Source organism: Cornus florida, unplaced genomic scaffold, assembly GCF_030987335.1.
Source record: "Cornus florida cultivar Cherokee Brave unplaced genomic scaffold, ASM3098733v1 CherokeeBrave_3.0.0_Hap2_Chr09, whole genome shotgun sequence".
In the NCBI taxonomy this organism is placed as follows: Eukaryota; Viridiplantae; Streptophyta; class Magnoliopsida; order Cornales; family Cornaceae; genus Cornus; species Cornus florida.
This window is the reverse complement of record NW_026775579.1, coordinates 68,911,661-68,932,738: the sequence shown is the minus strand read 5'-3', so window position 1 is coordinate 68,932,738 and position 21,078 is coordinate 68,911,661. Positions and strand designations below refer to the sequence as shown.

The window sequence follows — 21,078 nt, the reverse complement described above, 5'->3', positions numbered from 1 at the left end:
GGAGTGTACAGGATCACTCTTGATAGATGCATCGTATAATCAATGAGGAGGTTGAGACATGAGTCTCTTAATGAATTCTATAGATCAGATTTCCGATTAGGGTGTTCACAAACACTCTTGATAGATTCACCGATTTATCTTGCAATGAGAGGAATGAGATTAAATCTCTTAATGAGTCCATAACCGGTATTCGGTTGGAGTGTGCAAGGTCATTCTTGATGGACACACCGATCTGAGTGTGGAAGAAGGGCCACTTCTATAGGATCCAGACAGGCTTGATCCTTAATGACACTCAGAAGTATGGATTCCGGATACGTGGCCGAAACGTGTCAAGCTTTAGTACTTTATCTCCGAACAAAAGTGTGTGTGTAGTATTTCTTATTCATCAATGTGGTTCTTGGTTCAAGACATCGTTTACCAAGTTCCTAGATGAAATCAAGGGTGCTTACACTAGGTAATGGTTCAAGTCCAAAAGACACCATTATTGATACACATGACTGTACCGATCAACAAAATGAATTTGAAACAAGTGGGGGATTGTTGGAGTTATGTTTCAAATTAATTAGTTATTAATTTACTAAAACTCCAACATATGTCTTAATGAAGTTTTAGTAAACTATAAATAAAGTTTTCTTCATCTGATGTATTAACTTACTTTAACTTATACGTTATTTTTGAAAATTAAATGCTTTCATTAATATTAAGTTAATTACAGTCCCACTTCTATTAGTATAAATAGTAGGTTTACGAATCCTACAAAATACACACTCTCAATACAAGTAAGAAAGAAAAAGATATTTGAAAAAGTGTTTTCAAATTATTGAGTTTGAGTGTGTGAGTTTCATATTTTCTGTTGATCGGACGGAGATAAATACACAAGTTCATGAAGAAGAAGTGCAACCTTCATGAACATACAGTTTTGATATATGGGCTTAGTTGAATCCCGGAGATAGTGCTTCCATTTGTCTTCCGTTGCACGTGGGAGAGGCTTCAACTATCTTCAAGAAATGATTACGCGCCTCTAAGCCTCAATACTCACCGTTTTAATATATCGGTTCCAACAGATATCATGTTACCAACATTAACCAAAGAGAATTTTACAGCATATGACTCCCACAATCCCCAATCCAATAAAGGATTTAAAGAAGACCTATCGGAGATTTTAGGCTCTTGTTGCTTTGCACTCCATAACCACCAAGACAAATAGGTAAATACCACAACCATATCTCTCATAATCCAAAATTTTCAATGTACTTATGCTTTGATAATTTAAAAGAGATAAAATATTCCAAAGATGGATTCTATTTCTGCCAGTTATGGGAACAACTTGATAAGAAAATTGATTAAGTAAATAGAAACAAATAGCAATAAAGGTAAAAACCTAAACAAATGAACAATGATATTAGTGTCTACACTAAAAATATTCTTTGTTTTTCTCAGGTTCTTTGTTAGCAAACAAATGAGTCATATAACATCCATTTTAAACATTAAGTGGATTGACACCCCATATTTGACAATAGATCAACAGCTTAAATACAATTGATATCACAAACTAAACTGAAAAAATAAAAGTTAAGAAATAAAACAAGAGAAAAATAAAATAAAATAAAAAACCATCATGCAGCCCGGAAATAAAGAAAAAAAGAAAAATCTCGGAAACTAGAACCTGAAAAAGTGAATATATTAATAAATCTTCATATTTTTAAAAAATAAAAAAATAAAAATTGATCCAACATTGAAACGGAAACAATCCGTTTTCAAGCTCAAACTTTTTTAATGTTAGAAAAAAAAAAAAAAAAATTTCCACCTTTAATTGTTCCGATCCAGGTATCAGGAACAAAAGAAAAAAAAAAAAAAAAAAAAAAAAAATCCTAGATTTTGCCTTCTCTCAGAAATTTGGAATATCAAAAGAAGATTTGAAACAATAAAAATAGTAAGGGTTCTAAAGAAGATTGCAAGAAAAAGTAAAAAGAAAATAATCTGTGCTTTATATATACAAGGGATAGATATGAAGAGAAAAAAGAGGACCAGACATCTTCACAAATGGCGAGTGAATTGTGACTTCCACCAACTACAAAGCGGACATTTTGGGGCTTGAGAGCTTTCATTGTGCAAATCCATTATTTCTCTTCACTGTTACCTTTTCTGGACTGCAACTTCTCCAGAGCCCCTGAGAGGAACATAGGAAAGGAAGATAATATTAAACCAAAATTAATCTTTTCGCAAACAAAAAACCCAAATCAAACCCTAAAAAACTCTTTTACGACCCAACATATATAAAAGATCAAATCAATCCCAAAAAATTATAAAAAGGAAGATAATATTCGGGAAAAAAATGCTTAGATGTGCTATTCTTGTTCGTCAGATACAAAACCCCAAATCAAATTTTATAGTTAAGAGAAGAGAGAAAGAACTCACTTTTGTTTTGTTTGGAAGAGCTATTTGGAAGAAGATGATGATTCGAGGAAATTTCAAAATTAAATCTAAAATTTTCAACAAGCACACCAACACATTAATAAGTCTTTACATGATGTGGGATCCAATAATTAAATAAATAATATAAATATACGATGTATAACTAAGTATGTATAGAAATGGTATAAGAAAAACTATAGTAACTATTCATTTTACCACCTCTGCCACATCAGTCGAGGGCCCACCACTGGACACTTTCTAGTGAGATGCGAATGGAGACGATTTTTATCCACCAAACACCGAAAAAATAAAAATAAAAGCTATATACAAGTGTAAATAACCAAATCACCTAAATTCAATTCATCAGTAATAAGCATCAATTCTATTTTTATTTTTATTTTTCATTCTCTCTTAGTTACACCTATCCTTTATCATTATACAATTTAAAAACCTGTGGTTAAAATAACAACTTTAATTAGCAATTGAAAGGTACACACACCCCTTCAAAGACGACCAGACTCCTAGCTATATTTTGGCCCAAAGACCTTCAGACTCTTAGCTACAGTTGGTCCTAAAACCTTCAGACCATTGGCTACACATTCACTATCCACTGCCGAGCCGAGCTTGAACAGTGGCAGCCGAAGCTCGAGCATGCTTTTTTTTGTTACGAGCCGAGCCCAAACACTCCAATCTCGGCTCGGCTCGACTCGGCCCGTTTACAGCCTTTGTTTATCGTGTTAGGACAAGTGGTATAGTGCTAGCAATACATGCTAGCAAAGCTTTGTTGGATTGCTAGCCACGTTAACAATTGTGTTGATGTGACTAGCAACAGTATATTGCTATCTTGTTTACACGGTGTGGGTTAATTGATATTCATTATTTTATTATTTTTTGTTGTACTTTTTTAATACATTTAATATTTTGAGTAAAAAAAAATTAAAAACATATTTATTTTTTTGTTTTCTTGTATTTTTTAAAACCATTTCTAGCAATATGATATTTTGTTTTAAAAAATTCGTTGACAAATTTTTTAAATTTTTTTTTCAAAAGACTAATAAGAAATAGAAATCATAAATATTTATTTCTAAATAAAAAATAAAATAAAATAATCAAAATCATAAATTTATTTTTTATAATAAAAATAAATTACATATAAAAAGAAATAGTAAAGAAAAAAACCAAAAGAAAAAAATAAAAAATAAAAAAACAAAAAATAAAGGGAAAAGAGCCGTTACTTGTGGGCCAAAGAAAAAAAAAATAAATAAAAACAAAACAAAAAAGAAAAAGAAAAAGGGATAACAGCCCGTTGTTGCAGGGCATGTGGGGCTTGTTTGGCTCGCAAGGGACTTGTTATCAGTTGCGATGTCCTTTGTTAGCTTTCCTCTGTGTCCACAGATTGCTGGCTTTATACCAATTCACATTCTAGCAACAGTGACTCCAAAGCTAGCAAACAATTTCATCTCTCTCTCTCTCTCTCAATATGAGTTAGGGTTCATCCCTCTCACCCAATTATCGCATGCAAACATATTAATGACGAGGAACGCATAACTCTGTCCACACGAATTTCATTTCTCAGCGATCGATTAAAGTGATTGATTCAGAAGGTCTCTGTGTTCGATTAATCGATCAGGTTAGAATTTTCTAGTGCTTTCTCTGTTTGGTTGTATCAAGAAATGCACCTGAATGTGTTTTTCTGTTACGATCTCTCTCCTAAATCATTAATTTGATAGCTTTGCAATTGAATGGTGTATTGATTACATTGGGGTCTAATTTGGTTTCTTAGGTAGGGTTTGAGGCCATGTGTCAATTTGAGGTGGATATTTGTTGAGTTTGCATGTTTTCATAGATATTGGTCATTTTATGTTCCAGAGTGTGTAAAGAAGAAAAAACATTTTAGTACAATAATTTATAGATATTCAACTCAAGTAAATATGTAATTTAATATATCTTCATCAACTGCATTTAGTTTAACATTTCATTTTTACTCCAGACTTTTGGAATTAATAATGGTGTTTTGCTTTAAAACACTGCATGCCCACAGAAAAGGAAGCTCAGCTCCCAGTTCATGGTGTTCTCCTACTTTTTCAATATATATCAAGAGCAGCATCATATTCATGTGTGGCTTCTTTCTTTTAATTGCTTCTCCCACTGTATTTTTTTCAATTTCAGATTTTTTTGGCCTGTCTGGACATTCTATCTGCAAAAAGATCAGCCACTTACCATTTGCTCACCATGTCTGGACATGTTGAATTACTTGGTGCATCTGTTGTTGTTACTTCACTTAGAACTTCAATATCACAGTGGCACCAATAGGTACTTGATTATTACCAAAGAAGTGGAGATGTACTGAATATATAGATATTACAAATTCTAGCAATTAAATTTTTTGAAGAAGAAAATATGATGACCCATTAGAAATCTCATAATTCTGTAAAGCCGAGAAAGTTAAACAGGTCTTCTTTTCATCGTAAGAAGACTAGAGATATTATTACAGACTAAAAAGTTTAAAAGGAAGAATGCTTAGGAACTTCAACTTCTCCGAATGCTTGGGTTGTTATTTAATTTCTTTTTGAGATTATCCTTTATTGGATAGGAGTACTATAACTGGCTCTTAGAGCATCGTAAATGTATAAATGTTTTAGTTTTATATGTTTCTGAAATTCTAAAATCTTAATAGTATTGTTTTGTATTTATAGAACAAATACTCTATGCTTTCCGGCAATTATTCAATATAAACAATCTTTAACTGCTTTCATTCTTCAGGTTTCCTCTCTGGCTGCTCAATAGCACTTGCACTGGCTATTGCTGTAGTTGTACATGCAAGAGATGTTCTTAAGAGTGAGCAGTGTGTAAAATATATTTCCACTTTATGGTATGTTCTGGTGATCACAACCATCTGTGGCTAGTATGGTTGTTAACTCTTTTGTTTGCTGTTAGTTTTGAGTTTATTTTCCTTTCTTCTTGTTCTTGTTAACCAAAAAGAGCATGACTTGATCAGTTAGCTGCAACTTTTTACAGCTTGTTTGTATTCATTGTTTTACACATGTTCATGGATGCTGGGAACATATACTTTGGGAGGCGTTACCAGATTAATTATCCCATAACCTTTATATTTGGTTTCAAGCAAGGGACAGGATTGGGTAACAGTGAAGGCCTCCTCCTCAGTTTTGGCCTCGCAGTACTCACAATGGCTGGTGTAGTCTCAAACTTGAACATGGAAATGGACCCCAGAACAAAAAGCTTCAGAGCTTTAACTGAATTGCTACCTTTGGGCCTAGTCACTGTAAGCTATTCATTTATCTCTTTTATACATCTTCCTTCTTGTTCAAATTAATTTTTATTATCTTTTTCTATGAGGTAATAAACATCATATCTAGTGAGTATAAACTAATGATATTTAAAAGCAGCGCGTCCTTCTTATAACATTCTATCCTTTCAACATCATTTACAGTTCAAGTCACTTCTTCCTTATCATTGGCGCATTTCAGTGTCTTTGTACTCCTCTTTATAAGGTAACGGGACCGAAATTTCAATGAATAAGACATATATGTAAAACTAGAATTGGATTTTCATTTTTTTTTTCTCTGCTTTTTTAGGTTGTCGTCCCTGATTTCTTCTTGGCAGATCAGCTTAGTGGCCAGGTTTAACATCATGCCGTTAGATTATTATTTCTTTTTCTGCCTTGATATTCTGAGATTTTTATTTTCTTTTTACTCAAGTTATTTTAAGAGAATTATAAGAATTAACACACACTGTTTCTATTTCAGGTTCAGGCTTTCAGGAGTTCGGAATTTTATATCTGTTACTATGGTTGGAGGGACTTCGAGAAGAGAGAAAACACATGCAAGGACAATGATGTTTAAAACTTTATGTCAGTGTCGCAGTTGTACCATATTGGATGCATTTTCTTCAGGTATGCTTATTTTTACACATACATATATGTAATGCAAAAAGTATTGACATTGCTATGAGATATGCCTCCTGGACACATTGACATACAACAATGACACTTTAAATATCTCTGTTTTATTTTCCTTTTAGTTCTTCAAAAATGTTTTTTGTGCTACGCAATTCTTATAGGCTTATAGGGTAATTCCAATATAATGTTGCAGTTTGTGCGACAGTGACACTGCGATGAGATATGCCTCTTGGACACATATTGACATGCTACAATTGACACTGCATCTCTGTTTATTTCCTTTTGGTTCTTCTAAAATGTTCTTTTTTTAATTCTAAAATGTTCTTGAATGGGCTCAAATACTTCTCAATGGTTATTGCAGTTGTTTTGAGGACAGGGTATGATCTGAAGTGGGGTATGCCTTTACTCCATAGAAAAGCCATTGCAATTATTGCGAGTTTGGAGAAAATTCATCTGTGGAATTTTGAAATTTCTTCAGGTTTGATATGTACATATATATATGTGTGTGTGTGTGTGTGTGTGTGTGTGTTTATTTTTCATCGTGAGAGTTTGTGTTGATGTGGATGCGGAGACGGGTCTTCCATCATCGGTCCCTTTGTGGGTCTCATCAGAAAACCATATAGTAAAATAATATATGAATAAGTACTAATAGTTGTCCTCCATATAAAAAAAAAAAAAAAAAAAAAACCTGCTTGTGACCATCCCAATAATTGGATCAATCTGTTCAGTTCATGTTTTGAAACACTGCTTCTAACTGAGGCTATTTTGATTGTGTTCCAACTTTAAATTCATGAATACAAAGACTTAAATAATTACTTTAAGGAATGGTTCATTTTTATAACTTCAACAGCATTCAATTAGTTTTCATCTTTTTCGTATAGTTCTCCGCCATCTGAATGATAAAATTCTTGAAGCCCGTCAATGAATGAAACTTCACATTGAGGTAAATTAGCTGGGGGATCACGAATACTCGTTTCTGGAGTGCCACCATTCTTCACTATAAAAACTGTACTCATACCCCAACTCAGATGTCGAGAATAATGACAATGCCAGTACCATACACCTAGCAAGAATCACCCATGTTAGTATCAATCTGTTAATGATATTCACATAAATGTCAGGAATTCATAATCAATTGCAACCTGCAACTTTTAGGTGACAATAGAGTAGCTTTACAAACAAGCCACTGGCCAGCGGTACCAGGCCCCTACTTCGCAAAGAGAGGTCAGGGGTTCGAGCCTCAGTGGAGGCATGTGTGTATCAACTAATAAAAAAAAAAAAAAGTGGCTTTACCATTGATCCAGACCCATATACCTTCACGCAAAAATTCATGTTTTCAGAAAGAATTATATACCTGGATTATTGGCCACAAATCTGATGGTCATCCATCCAACCTTAGGGACCGCAAATGTATTCACTCGAGGTGGATCAACTAAATTGTACCCTTTGGGGTCAACCTCTGGGTCAAAATTCCCAACTCCTGATCCGACCACATAATAGTCATGACCATGCAAATGCATCGGGTGAGACTCTGATGCATTCATGATATTCGTCCCTTGGAATATTATCTCCACTGCTTCATTGTAATTCAACATCTTCACCTTAGTCCCCAGAACAGTTAGTTCACTCTCCTCGTCCGATGTGAAGTTAAAGTAAGTAGGAGGTTGATCTGGAAAATCAGCGTTGTAAACCCCACTCATGTTCCTGTATTTCGTATCAAAATGATGTTAATTATCATCATTCATCAATGACCAGAAGCAAAAATTCATCAATGACCAGAAGCAAAAATTTACTCTTAATGAAAACAAAAAAATACAAGATAAAGATTTGTACATAATGACCATAACTTTTTTTTTTTTTGTTACTTTTCTAAAACAATGAATATTCCTAAAGGCTTAGTTTCTTTTAGAATTAAAGAAACTAATTAAAAGAGGCAAATTTTAATTTTAAGTACACCAATTCCTTCCCCTAAAATTAGTTAGATGTACCATTAGTTCATCTACCATCCTATGTTAATAGAAAAAAGGGTGTCTAAAAAAAACATGAATTAATTTGCAAAAAATCATCAGATGCCTAGATTAATTCAACTAATGTTTCTCTGAGCGATGATCACTATTTATTGATATTTATGGAGATAGCTATATGATTAAATTTAGGAAACAGAAATTGTCAAAAATAAAAAACAACAAATGGAAGGAAGCATACCAATAATAGGCGTGCAGCACATCGATATTAGGGTTCGCAAAACTAACATTGTTTAAGCTGGAAGCAAGCTTCTCTTCAGATGAAGTATTTGCAACAAGACCAAAATTCAAAGAAACTACTATAAACATACTGGTAGTTATATTTTGCGGTACATCCACCGGGTGGTCATGACTTGCTAAGCTCCTTAGGAGGAACAGGAATTTCGTTGCAGAGATAATATCATCATAAGAAGGAAGGTCAACTGGGTAGGTAGGGTAAGCCGGAGGGGTATAATTGCCTCTATACTCTAAAATCGCGGTAGCATTTGTTTGGTCATAATCGTCAAAGTTCTGATAGCCAGTAAAATATGTTCTGGTGGCCATGTAGTAGTGACCAAGGGGCTGGTTTGCTGTGAGTAGAACGTCCATGGTTTGTCCAGGAGAAATCACAATATAAGGTGTTGCTATAGGTTTTAGATAGTTTCCGTCCATTCCAACCACTGTGATGTTGTGTTCAGCAATAGCAAAGAAGATATCTGCATTCATCCCTGCATTGACTATGCGAAGAAGATAGGTCTTACCATAATCAATCGCCCTGCGATACGTTGTTCCTGTAACACATGATATATAATTAATGTATCAATGATGTCCAATTTCATTTTATCCTTTTAGGTTGGCCATAATATTATGCACTTGTATTTTTGTAAAACCATGCATGCTAGAAATTAAACTCATTATTAATTTGCTCTTATTTTTGTATACTTGCACTCCACTGATATAAGAAAATGGAATAACATAACCATCCTTTTAAAACATCCTCACAGTCCATTATTAATGGAAAGAGTAACCTTTATTGATTTTTTTCCTTCATGGCGCCGCGCGGGGGGGGTGGCGCGGGGGGTGGGAGCAATGAGTTGGGGATATCACATCATTTTCTTCTTTTATATTATATATATATATATATTAAAATTATATTCCAAGGTTTGAAAAATACGATTATAACTGGAAAATGAATTTTATTTTCATACAATTATAGAAACAAGTGGATTTTATCAATTAGTGACTTAGTGTCCTCCAAAATACTTGATGTTAGGGAAGCTAATAATCAGTTCTGGAAAACGTACCATTAGAGCAATCGCAAAAATCTCCTGGTTGGCCATTGATAAGATGAGCGTCTGACTGTGGCATGCCTAAACCAGTTTGGAGATCCTCCAAAACTTCTTCGTAGAGATCTCCTTTATACCAAGAGCCTGCAATGAAAAGAGTAAGGTGTATATATATATGAGTAATGTCTTGGAAGGATTAATTGGACATCCATTTTGGAATCTGTAGTTTCTTTAATTTTAAGATCTCTTCTATTCTCATTTTATAATTATGAATTGAATACACTGACCTCCCTTGAGGTTTGGCCTAATCACACTCGGATGAAACTTTTCCAAATTTTTGCAACGATCTCCCCTCTAGCTTACTATGTTAATATTTAGGGTGAAATGACCTTTGTGCCCCAATATTTTAACATACGAAAACACCAAAATATCTGCTTATCCAGCAACAACCACTTTGCCCCTATCTTCTTCCATCTTTCTTTCTCTCTCTTCTCTGCGTTCTTTTCCCTCTTCATCTCTCTTATTCTCTCTCCTTTTCACTTCCTTCGGCCGCTGCCACCTCCTCTCACCATCGCCACCACCCCTCTTCTATCTCCTCCACCTTATCCCACGGCCGCCCAACCTTCCACCGCCACCTACTTCCACCATTGCCACCACCCGTTTTCTCTCTCCTCCTCCACGGTCGGCCCAACTCTCATCTCCCCCATCTCTCTTATCTCTCTTTTTTAATTCTCACACACATATACTAAATACTGTATTCAAATTAGGTTTAATTTTCAGTTTGGAGATTTGGGGGTTTTGATTAGGATTTTGAGTAGGTCCATAAGAATGTTGTTTAGGTGGTGTTTGGCTGATGGTCTTCTGTTGCTGGCAACGAGAAGTGACAAAGGCTGGGATATTTGATGGTTGTATAAATTTCATGAGCAGCAACAAGAAATTGATGATCCCTGATTGTCAATGCTGTATAAATTTGAAAACCCATTTGCTTCCTTTGAAGGCCCATTTGTAGGAGTGGAAAGATAACAGAGAATGTTTGTTGAATACCATAGGAATTTGAAGACCCATTTGCATTTGCAAAGGTTTGTTAATTCAGTGAATGAGAGATGGGAATGGGAAGTACAAGTACTACCCATATATAATATATTTATATATATATACATATATATGATATCACTAAGTACCTAAATGTTTCTGATGAAGCAAAAATTCAAGAATTGAATATATTTTCCACTTAAATTGTGTAATCAATATATCATATTTGCTTTTCATTAGTTATCGGCATGGGTGATTTTGCCATTCTCTCTCTTCCCTTCACTTGGATAAGATTTCAAGAATATCAGATTCAAAGTGACCCCACTTCCCACCTAATTTTCAAACCTATATAAACAATTTGTTATATCTTCTACTATTTTATACTATCTAATCTAATCCCATGCAATTCAGGGGGGAAAAAAAAAAAAACTAACCCCATATAGAGAAATTCAGGGGGAAAAAAATCCCATGTAGAGAATCTAATTTCACTTATGTAAAAAAAAAGTAGAGAATCTTGGCTGTGAAATTTGAAGAATTGGGTGTATCTTCTTTTCTGATTGTATGGGTGCTTGTGTGTATATATATATGCACATATATAATAGAGAGCAGGTAGAGGGGGAAGAAGAGAAATGAGAAGAGGAATACTCTGTTGGTGGTGGTCGTGGGTAGGGGTGGGCAATTGTGGCTGGAGAGAGAAAGAGAAGGGCAATTTTGTCTGTAAAAATAAGGTATTTTGGTAATTAAAAGTTATTTTAAGGTTACCCAGGAAAAGAAAACTTATGTTAAGGTTATAAAAGTCATTTCATGTTGAGGGATGGACATTTTGGTCAGATCATAGGGGTGTTAGTAGCAATTGAGCAAACATGAGGGGAACACGGTACAAAAATTTTGAAAAGTTTCATCCGACTATCTGAGTGTAATTAGACCAAACGGAGCAAGCTCTAGCAGAAAACAAACAAAACCAAAGCAAGAGCTCACTGCTCTAACAAGTGGACTACTTTGGAAGCTTAATAAAGGAACTTGGAAGAGACTAATCTGCAGGCAGCAGCAATTTTTCTAGCAGAAATAGAGTCTTTGATTTGCAAGAACAGCGACATGAAATTTAACAGAATTCAAGATAAGTTTGAGAACCTTAGAGGGAGAAGAAGCAATGTTTCTAAATGCAACATGAAATTTAACAGAATTCAAGATAAGTTTGAGAACCTTAGAGGGAGAAGAAGCAATGTTTCTAAATGCCCAGAAGTTTTTCACCCTCCAAAAATGTTAAACAAATTCTAGTAAGGACCAGCCTGTTAACCATATGAACAATAGAATCATTACTCCAGTGGTTAGAAACCCAATCCAACAAGGACTTCAATCATTGGGCAAAATATAGAACCCACAATCATATTCTGCAACTCAATCCAAATAGCACCAGAAAACTCAAAATTGAAGAACAAATGGGATTGATTTTTTGCTTCACTCCAACACAAATAGCATCGAGTCATTGACAAATGGGATTGACAATCCAATCTTCTTCTTCTTCTTATTATTTTATTTATTTATTTTTTTACTCCTAATATTGCATCCAAGAGTGTAGAGCCACAGGAGCCATAGGGTAATTTTTAGGAGTTTGACATGTATCCATACTATCTAAAGAATTGTTAGGGTTGATGTGTGCCTTTCAAAGCCATTGATTGTAGTTTTAACATTTAGATTTAATAAATTTTGTTTTATTTATTGTCATACATATATGGTGAATGCTTGTATTGATTAGTTCATAAGTTATGAATTAAGTGTCTATTAATTATGATAGGATGATTTATGTGCATATGGAAGTGGTCTATGCTTAGGAAATATAAATCATTAGTATTCATAAATTCATAATTATAAACTTGTTCACAATCATTAATAATTTTATATATTTTTTAATTAAGAAGAATGTAACAAATTGGTTTCTACCTGTAGGGTGGCTTATCTCAATCATTTGAGTATAAAACTCAAAACCACACGTGTTGGTGTGTTGAACACACTGAACTAGATTGAGGATAAGTTGACAATTACTTGAGCCATTATGAGTATTTTCCTTATCAATTACTAAAGCAGACAGAATCTTAATCCTGATAGATTTATGGACTCTAGTTTATGCCTTATGGTCATGGTTACTTTGATTTACTTGAGTAATTGATAATTATGGGCTTTGCAATATATTTTCAAGATGCATGTGGTGTTTAAATTTTAGATTTGTTTGATCACAACTGGTCATTTATAAACCTAGTGGCCAAAATATGGATTAATCAGTATCTCGGATTGATGGTATTATGTATGCTAACTACTAATTAAGATAGTTTACAATATTTAGTGCCTGTTTGGATCGTCTTTTAAAACTCTGTTTTTGACTTTTTGAGCTCAAAAATCATTATGTAGTGTTTGGATGACTTTGAAAGAGCTTTGCACTAAGACGAGCATTTAGACGAAGCCTAGGTGAACAACTTTCAAATTGAGATTTCAGGAAGCTGAATTGTATTTTTTAAAACTTCCATAATGTCAGTATTACCCTCATATTCTGAACTAAAAAGAAAGAATTCCGCCCGTATCCCCTTACATGGCAATGTAACCTAATCGTTTTCAGAGACGTCGAACCAAGAACAGTAGCTGGAACCATCTATTCTCCAGCTGGAGAGAAACCCAGAAAGGTCAAGAGAGGGAGAATTATTTTCTCGTACGACATTTTTTTTCTGAAATTGAAGAGAGCAGAACAGTAAAAAACACAGAAACCAAGTTTAGGATTTTAGTAAACAGATGGTGATGCTTTTCCATTGCAGCAAAACAAGGTTCTCTTGAAGATATTCCAGCCTCTTCATCTTTTACAGTTCTTTTGTGTGTTTTAATGTTCTATTCTCTGGTTATGGAGGTTAAGGGGAGGAGCCTCTGTTGCAATAGTTGATGGTGTGTTCAATTTGAAGTTTGATTTGTTAAAATTATAGTGTTGGAATTGCTGATTTGTGTGTGACAGTTGGATATTTTAGAGTTTGAATCCACGCTGGTCTCTTGAATTTGGATAGTTTAATTTTAATATCAAAAGCGTTTATTTTTCGGTGGTAAGACTAAAATTTGGGATTTTAAATGTTGATACATTCACTATTCGTTGGTGATTCTAAAATTAAGATTATGATGGAAGAAGAAATACCACTATTTACTGATTCTAAATGCTTGTTTCTTCAAGTTCTGGTTCCCCCATCAACACTTAAAGTTCTGAATGCTACAACAAAAGTGCCAAAACTGTGCTTTAATATTGTGTGTGTGTGTGTGTGTGTGTGTATTGTATATATTGATGATTTGGTTCTGAATGCTTGTTTTTAATATAATTTTTGTTACGTTTTATATCTTTCATGAACCATAATTTGCTTGTTTGCATTTTTAGTGGGTTTTAACAATGATAATATCGGGACCACTAGCGAACTGTTGGGTGTCTCTTGTGGGGGCAATCGGGACTAGGCCTTAGCGATTCTTCATGCTACGGTGGAGGGAAAGAAGGGGGAATGGTTCAGTTTTCTAGAAGGAGCAGGAAGAAAAAGATCCTTTCGCCTTGGAAAGGGGAGAGGAAGCTGAGGAATCTATGTTTAGATGTGAACTATGATAGGACGCTTGTGGGGGAGAAGGAGAGGGACAGTGATAAGGGGGGAGGGAGGGGCAAGGGGGAGGTGGGTGTGCATGTTTCCTCATGAAGCTACGACTGTTGTCTTGGAATGTCCGTGGTCTCAATGACCCGGGCAAGCGGAAGGTGGGGAAGATGGTTGTGAGGAATTGGGGGGTTCATTTGGTGTGTCTTCAAGAAACGAAGAATGACTCTATGACTGATAGGGTGGTCAAGAGCTTGTGGGGTAATCGATTTGTTGAGTGGGAGGCACTGGATTCTGTGGGAACCTCTGGCGATGTCCTTATGTGGGATAGAAGATGGATGGCTAAGGCGGATGTCTGTAGGGGGCGTTTTTCTCTGTCTTGTGCCTTTGTGATGGAGGAAGATGGTTTCCATTGGGCTTTTTCTGGGGTGTATGGGCTGGTGGATGATCGTGAGAGGGATGGGTTGTGGGAGGAGTTGAGTGAGGTGAAGGGGAGGTGGTCTCTTCCCTGGTGTGTGGCTGGAGACTTCAATGTGGTTAGATCCCCGTCAGAGAGATCTACAGGTGGTCCGTGGATGCAGGCTATGATGCATTTTTCTGATTTTATTGATGGTCACCAGCTCATTGATCTTCCTCTAGAGGGAGCTTCTTTTACTTGGTCCAGCGGAAGGGAAGAGCCAACTTTTTCTCATTTGATCGGTTCTTGGTCTCTGGAGATTGGGAGGAGGAGTTTCCGGACGCTGTCCAGGCTGTGTTGGCTAGGGTGACGTCAGACCATATTCCTTTGGTCTTGGACTGTGGAGGATTGAGATCTTGTAGCACTCCTTTCAGATTTGAGAAAAGGTGGCTTCGAGCGGAGAATTTCCAGGGGATTGTGCATTCTTGGTGGGAGGAGGATCTGGTGGTGGGTACGGCAAGTTTTATTTTAGCAGGAAAGCTTCGACTTCTGAAAAATAAACTCAAAAGGTGGAACAAGGAGGTGTTTGGGAATTTGGTGTGGAGGAAGAATAGGGCCTTGGCTGATATCACTGAGATTGATAGATTGGAAGGGGAAGGTGTCCTTTTAGGAGAGCAGCTTGTCAGGCAAAATGTGTTGAGATTGCTGTTTTGAAGGAAATCTCATGGCGTTAGAAATCTCGGGCCTTGTAGCTCAAAGAGGGAGACCGAAATACCAAGTTTTTCCATAGAACTGCTAATGCTTATAGGAGGGGCAATCATATTGGGCGGTTGTGTGTGGATGGTAAGGTTTTGACCACGGAGGAGGAGGTTCGAAGCGGTATTGTCTCTTTTTATCAAGGGCTCTATTCTGAGCCTCTTAGATGGAGGCCACGGCTGGATGGTCTTCACTTCGATTCCATTTCTACGGTGGAAAGGGATGGGTTGGAGATCCCTTTTTCGGAGGAGGTGCTGAAGGCTTTGAAGAGTTGTAATGGAGATAAGGCTTCAGGCCTAGATGGCTTCACTATGAGATCTTTGTTGGAAAGCTGGGAGGTGGTTAGACATGAGGTTGTGGGCACCTTTCTTGGGTTTCATTCTACCAGGAGGTTCGAAAAATCATTGAATGCATCCTTTATTGCCCTTATTCCTAAGAAGGGAGGCGCTTATAGTGTTAAGGACTTTAGACCAATCAGTCTGATCGGGTGTATGTATAAGCTTATCGCTAGTCCTTGCACTTAGATTGAGGGTGGTTCTGGATGGGGTCGTTTCTGAGTCTCAGAATGCGTTCATTGGGTAGACAGATTCTGGATTTTGCTCTCATTGCCAGTGAATGTATGAATTCTAGACTTAGCTGTGGTGTTCCTAGTGTTCTGTGGAAGATGGATATCGAGAAAGCCTATGATCATGTTTGCTGGAATTTCCTGTTCTATCTGTTAGAGAGGATGGGTTTTAGGGAGAGATGGAGGAAATGGATTGTCACATGTGTTTCCTCTGTCCGATTTTCGGTGTTGGTGAATGGATCTCCTTCGGGGTGTTTAGGCAGTTCTCGTGGCCTGAGGCAGGGGGACCCTCTCTTCCCTTTTCTATTCATTATTGTTATGGAGGCCCTTAGTAGGTTGATGAGAAGGGATGTGGACTTGGGGTTCATTAGGGGCTTCAAGATTGGCCCTCTTTTGGTTCAGCAGATAGAGATTTCCCACCTGCTTTTTGCGGACGACACTCTTGTTTTCTGTGAGGCAGAGGAGTCCCAGTTGTGGTATCTGAGATGTGTTCTGGTTTGCTTTTAGGCTGTTTCGGGTTTGAAAGTCAACGTGGGAAAGAGTGTGCTCGTTCCTATGGAGGTTCTTCTGGAAGTGGATTCTCTGGCAGCTGTTTTAGGGTGTGGGATGCGACGTTTCCCCATTTCATATTTGGGCTTGCCTTTGGGTGAGTCGGCCAGGAGGGTGGGAAGTTGGAACCCGGTGATTGAGCGGTTTGAGAGAAGATTGGCTGGATGGAAAAAGCAATCTCTCTCCAAAGGTGGTAAAGTCACCTTAGTGAAGAGTACTTTATCCAGTCTCCCAACGTACTTCCGGTGGAACCCGATGATTCAAGTACCATCTTGTCCAGTGGGAGCAGGTTTGCAGGCCTTTTCAGTTGGGAGGGCTTGGGATTAGGAGATTGGCCCCCTTCAACAGTGCTCTTCTTGGTAAGTGGCTTTGGAGATTCGGCAGCAAAAGACATAGGTTATGGAGGAAGGTTATTTCATGTCGCTTTGGGGGGGAGGAGAGGGGGGTGGTCAACTACGCTAGTTAGGTCTGCTGTTGGTGTGGGTGTGTAGCGTTCCATCAGGAAGGGGTGGGATGAGTTCTCAAAACATATTAGATTCAGAGTTCGGGATGGAAGGGATGTCCGGTTTTGGGAGGATTCCTGCTGTAAGGATAGCCCATTGTCTCTTTTGTTCCCAAGGCTGTTCAAGATTGCTGTTGACAAACATGCTATGGTTGCTGACTGCTATCGCCTTGATAGCGGTAGGTTGTTTTGGGATGTGCGGTTCCGGCGATCTTTTCAGGATTGGGAGTTGAATGATGTCACTGGTTTGTTGGGTCTCTTATATAGACAGGAGATGAAGGGCACTGGTGCGGATTCCTTGACTTGGGTGCCTTCTGTGCAGAGGATGTTTCAGGTCCGGTCCTTCTTTTTCTATCTCTCTGGGTTTCATGGTTCCACATTTCCGTGGAAGACGGTGTGGCTATCAAAGGTGTCTCTTAGGGTGGCATTTTTTGTGTGGACCACAGCTTGGGGTAAGATTCTGACTTTGAACAATTTAAGGAAGAGAAGACATATTATTGTCAATCAGTGCTGTCTTTGCATGATGGATGGAGAGTCCGTGGATCACCTTCTGCTGCATTGTCCTGTGGCCCATGACTGTTGGAGTCTCATTTTCGGTCTGTTTAGTGTCCATTGGGTCATGTCCCGGACCATTAGGGAATTGATGGACATTTGGAGAGGCTAATGGGTGGGGGTGCATGCTAGAGATTTTTGGAGGGCGACTCTCCTTTGTGTTTGGTGGAGTCTTTGGAAAGAGCGGAATCGAAGATCTTTTTATGGGGAGGTGTCCTCTATTGGGGCGCTGAAATTCTCTATTATTTGTACTCTTTTTTGTTGGGGCTGGGGAAGAAATTATTGTGGATATTGTGGATTTTTTGGGCTCTTTGTGTTCATAGGTCTTTTCCATCTTTTTTCTGGTTGTGTACAGCTCTTGGGATGCGTTCTCCTTTTGAATGCTTTCTAATACATTTTACTAATAAAAAAATAATAATAATAATAAAAAAAAAAAAATGATGAAAAACTGAAATTGATGTCCTGTAATGCTGGAACGAAATAGGTCTTAGTGATTAGTTGTTACATCATCTTCAACTCTTGTCCAACCATTCCATGATGGCTAGATGACGCACTAAACTGTCATCCTATAATTGTTATAGAGCAACATGTTGAGAGAGTTTTCTGTTCTGGAGTTTACTAAACTGTCTCTCCGTTACTGTGTATTATGTTTGGTTAGAGAAAAACGCCAGGATGTATAAAAATCAGTATAAAGATGCGCAGTCCTTCAGCTTGGAATTTACAACCCAATTATCTTTCCAAAAGAAAAACAAAAAAAAGGAATTTACAACCCAATTAGACTCAGATTGTTTGGTTGTCAAAATGTTAACCGTCCTACATGGTTTAAACTTAAGCAGTAACCTCCTCCTTAGTTTGAGGTGTTGTGCAATTGTCCACAAGGTTTTGTTCGTCTATGCAGCACTTGGGGATTCCTCGTTGCTGACTTGGTTGTTTGCAAATTTGGGTGTTTTGTTGGTTGCTTGGCTGGTATTTTAGCATACCGTCCCTGTTAGATTATTATATCTTTTTATAATTGTTATACTTCAATTTTTTATTTATTTTTGATAAGTAATATATTCATTAAAAGGCGATCAATATATATATTGGATTGGATATATATATTTTTTGTCTGCATCTTATGCTCCATAAATTGTTTACATTTTCAGGTTGTGAAAAGGAGAGTCTGCTTTTCAAATTTGAGACTTTTTTGTTCAAAAATTGTGCAAATGGGGAGATGTTTGTAGTATTGGAGGGCCCGAAGAGCCAACTTGAATGGTTGAATGATCAACAATCACACCCCCATACCAAGTCATGCGATTTTGATATTTGGGAGAAAATGTGTTACTTGTGGTTTTTGGGCATATAATATTCTTGCTATGTATTAGGTTTTTGGGACATGGATTAATGATGTTAATATATGGTATTGTTGCTAGGTTTTTGGGCATATACTCCTTGTTATGTAGCGTCAATAACTTATTTTTGGGAATAATTTTAGCTGGCTGTTGCTCTATGATGACCTGCTTGAACTTAATTTTTATTACTAATAAACAATTTATAGGATATTTATTCCTGGAAAAGGATCCTCTCCATGGCTTGAGAGGGCCGGAGAGAATGTGGTTTGAGATTGAATTGGTAGATGAGATCGTCAAAGTTTTGCGGTGAAGATTGAATCATTAGATGGGACCCACTAATAATGGTCTACTCTCGTGAAGTGTTGATGTATAATCTCCACCTTTGATGGAGTGCAAGACGTCCGCAGTGCTCGAGAGGACCCAAGTACCCAAGTCCATTTATTCACACAAAAGCAATTACACTACAAAAAGAATGATGTTACCTAGTATGACGATTTCTTCTTCATCAGGGGTGGGAAAAGGATAACAAATTCCGGCGGGCGGATGTATAACAATGGCACCGTGAACACTGTTCCGAGTCCAATCGCTATGAGCATGCCACCAAAGGGTTCCTTCCTCTGTAGAAAGTATGACCTCATAAGTGAAGTTTGCACCAGGCTGAATGGGGCATTGTGTGATGTACTCTGGCCCATCTGACCATGGATTTCTTGGTTGCAGTACTCCATGCCTGAAAGTTACATCAATACCCTTTAGCCAAACACTTTCATATATTTGATATTTTGCATCACTAGAGTGGTCCAAAGAGTCAGCAAGAGATGCAGACAAGAATCTGCATAGGTGACTCGGGTGTCGTAATTTCGGAAGTTATAAATTCAACTATTATTGAGTGTAAAAATATTATGTGTGATTTGCCAGTTATTGCACGTATTTAAAATTCATGTGAGTTTCAGAAAAATATGTATGAACCTGATCCAGACTTGTGTAATTGTATATCTCTCTTATATATATATATATTTTCTAGGTCACTGGACAAGGGGAGAATGCTTTTTCACAATTTTTTCCTTTCTTGTGTAATTTTGAGTGACTGTAGTATTTGATTTATTGATGTTGGACCCATATGAATCCAAAATCAATGCATGTAACGATTAAACACCATTCAATCAATGCAACTCCACCAGTTACTTTAAAGTATTTGATTTATTGATGTTGTACTCCATGCGAAACCAAAATCAATGCATCTTACAACTAAACGTCATTCAATTAGTGCAATCGAACCGTTTTTGCATCTTTTTTTTTTTTTTGGTTAAATCTAAGGCAGTGAAAATTTGTAATGAATAATCTAGGGACAAATGTCCCACCAACCATATGGTAGATCTGTGCCCGTATATATGCACATATGTATATGTAAGAATTTTTTATTACCTTTCAAAAAAAAAAAAATGATTTTGATTCAAAGTGAAGATAATATGATATATATATTTTCATAGAAAAACTGAAAACAACATCACTAGATATATATATAAATATATAAAGAGAGAGATTACCAGTGCATTGTAACACCATAATACCCTTGATTGTGAACATTTACGTACACAGTATCTCCTCTATAAACACGAATTACAGGTCCCGGAAAACTATCATTCACAACTAACATGCTCTTCGTGCTACACAGCCTTGTAAAATTGGCTTCTCTCAGCTATAATAAAATATAAAACAAAACATTAATAAATATAGAGATTAAAATTTACAAACAAACAATATATCCTAAATTATCAAGCTTTAAAACAAGCTATCCTAGAGTAATAAAATGAAAATACAATCATAAAACTAACTCATAAACTATATATATTTAAAGATAAAAAAATAAAATAAAAACATTACCACATTGTTATTTGTTCGAAATTTTTTTTGTTACAGATATATATATATATATATATATATGTTGTATACTTACCACAAAGTCATAGTAATGGACGCGGGCCTGAGCCACGCAAAGAAATGCCACACCCAGAAACACAAACCTAAGAACCTCGTACGGAGCCATTCAATGAAGTGGCTTCAGAGTCTAATCTCCGCTGAATCGCAACTCTGTTGGCTAGTACAACATATGCACACACACCACACGAGAAGATAAGAAAAATGTTGTCAATTTCAATACATGTTTGTGTC

The 21,078-nt window shown here is 36.6% G+C and overlaps 1 protein-coding gene and 1 long non-coding RNA gene across 4 annotated transcripts; one reads left to right on the top strand and one right to left on the bottom strand.

Annotated features, from left to right (window-relative positions):
- Positions 1 to 3,591: 3,591 nt before the first annotated feature.
- On the top strand, positions 3,592 to 19,398 carry LOC132274244 (uncharacterized). 3 transcript variants are annotated; one of them, XR_009470373.1, is made up of 8 exons: positions 3,592 to 4,045; positions 4,585 to 4,728; positions 5,179 to 5,287; positions 5,434 to 5,698; positions 5,867 to 5,927; positions 6,012 to 6,056; positions 6,183 to 6,328; positions 6,696 to 6,812. It is a non-coding gene; the product is annotated as an uncharacterized LOC132274244 (long non-coding RNA). The 3 variants fall into 3 exon arrangements; XR_009470372.1 differs by lacking the exon at positions 4,585 to 4,728 and adding an exon at positions 18,724 to 19,398 and having other exon boundaries at positions 3,600 to 4,045; XR_009470371.1 differs by lacking the exon at positions 4,585 to 4,728 and having other exon boundaries at positions 3,599 to 4,045.
- Positions 6,693 to 21,078, bottom strand: LOC132274243 (putative laccase-9). Its single transcript, XM_059775483.1, has 7 exons — positions 20,864 to 21,078; positions 20,454 to 20,605; positions 19,392 to 19,636; positions 9,642 to 9,767; positions 8,540 to 9,128; positions 7,689 to 8,038; positions 6,693 to 7,397 (listed from the first exon to the last, which is right to left on the bottom strand). The coding sequence occupies exons 1-7, from the start codon at positions 20,951 to 20,953 to the stop codon at positions 7,192 to 7,194; spliced, it is 1,758 nt and encodes a 585-aa protein (XP_059631466.1). The 5' UTR covers positions 20,954 to 21,078; the 3' UTR covers positions 6,693 to 7,191.

What these genes read in the sequence shown, in the direction of transcription:
- LOC132274243 (XM_059775483.1), bottom strand. Translation starts at nt 20,953, where the DNA reads ATGGCTCCGTACGAGGTTCTTAGGTTTGTGTTTCTGGGTGTGGCATTT. An exon ending in AGAAGAAATCGTCATACTAG is followed by an intron (nt 9,768 to 19,391) that starts GTAACATCATTC and finishes TTTTCATTGCAG; the next exon opens with GCTCTTGGTATAAAGGAGAT. An exon ending in GTGCTGCACGCCTATTATTG is followed by an intron (nt 8,039 to 8,539) that starts GTATGCTTCCTT and finishes TACGAAATACAG; the next exon opens with GAACATGAGTGGGGTTTACA.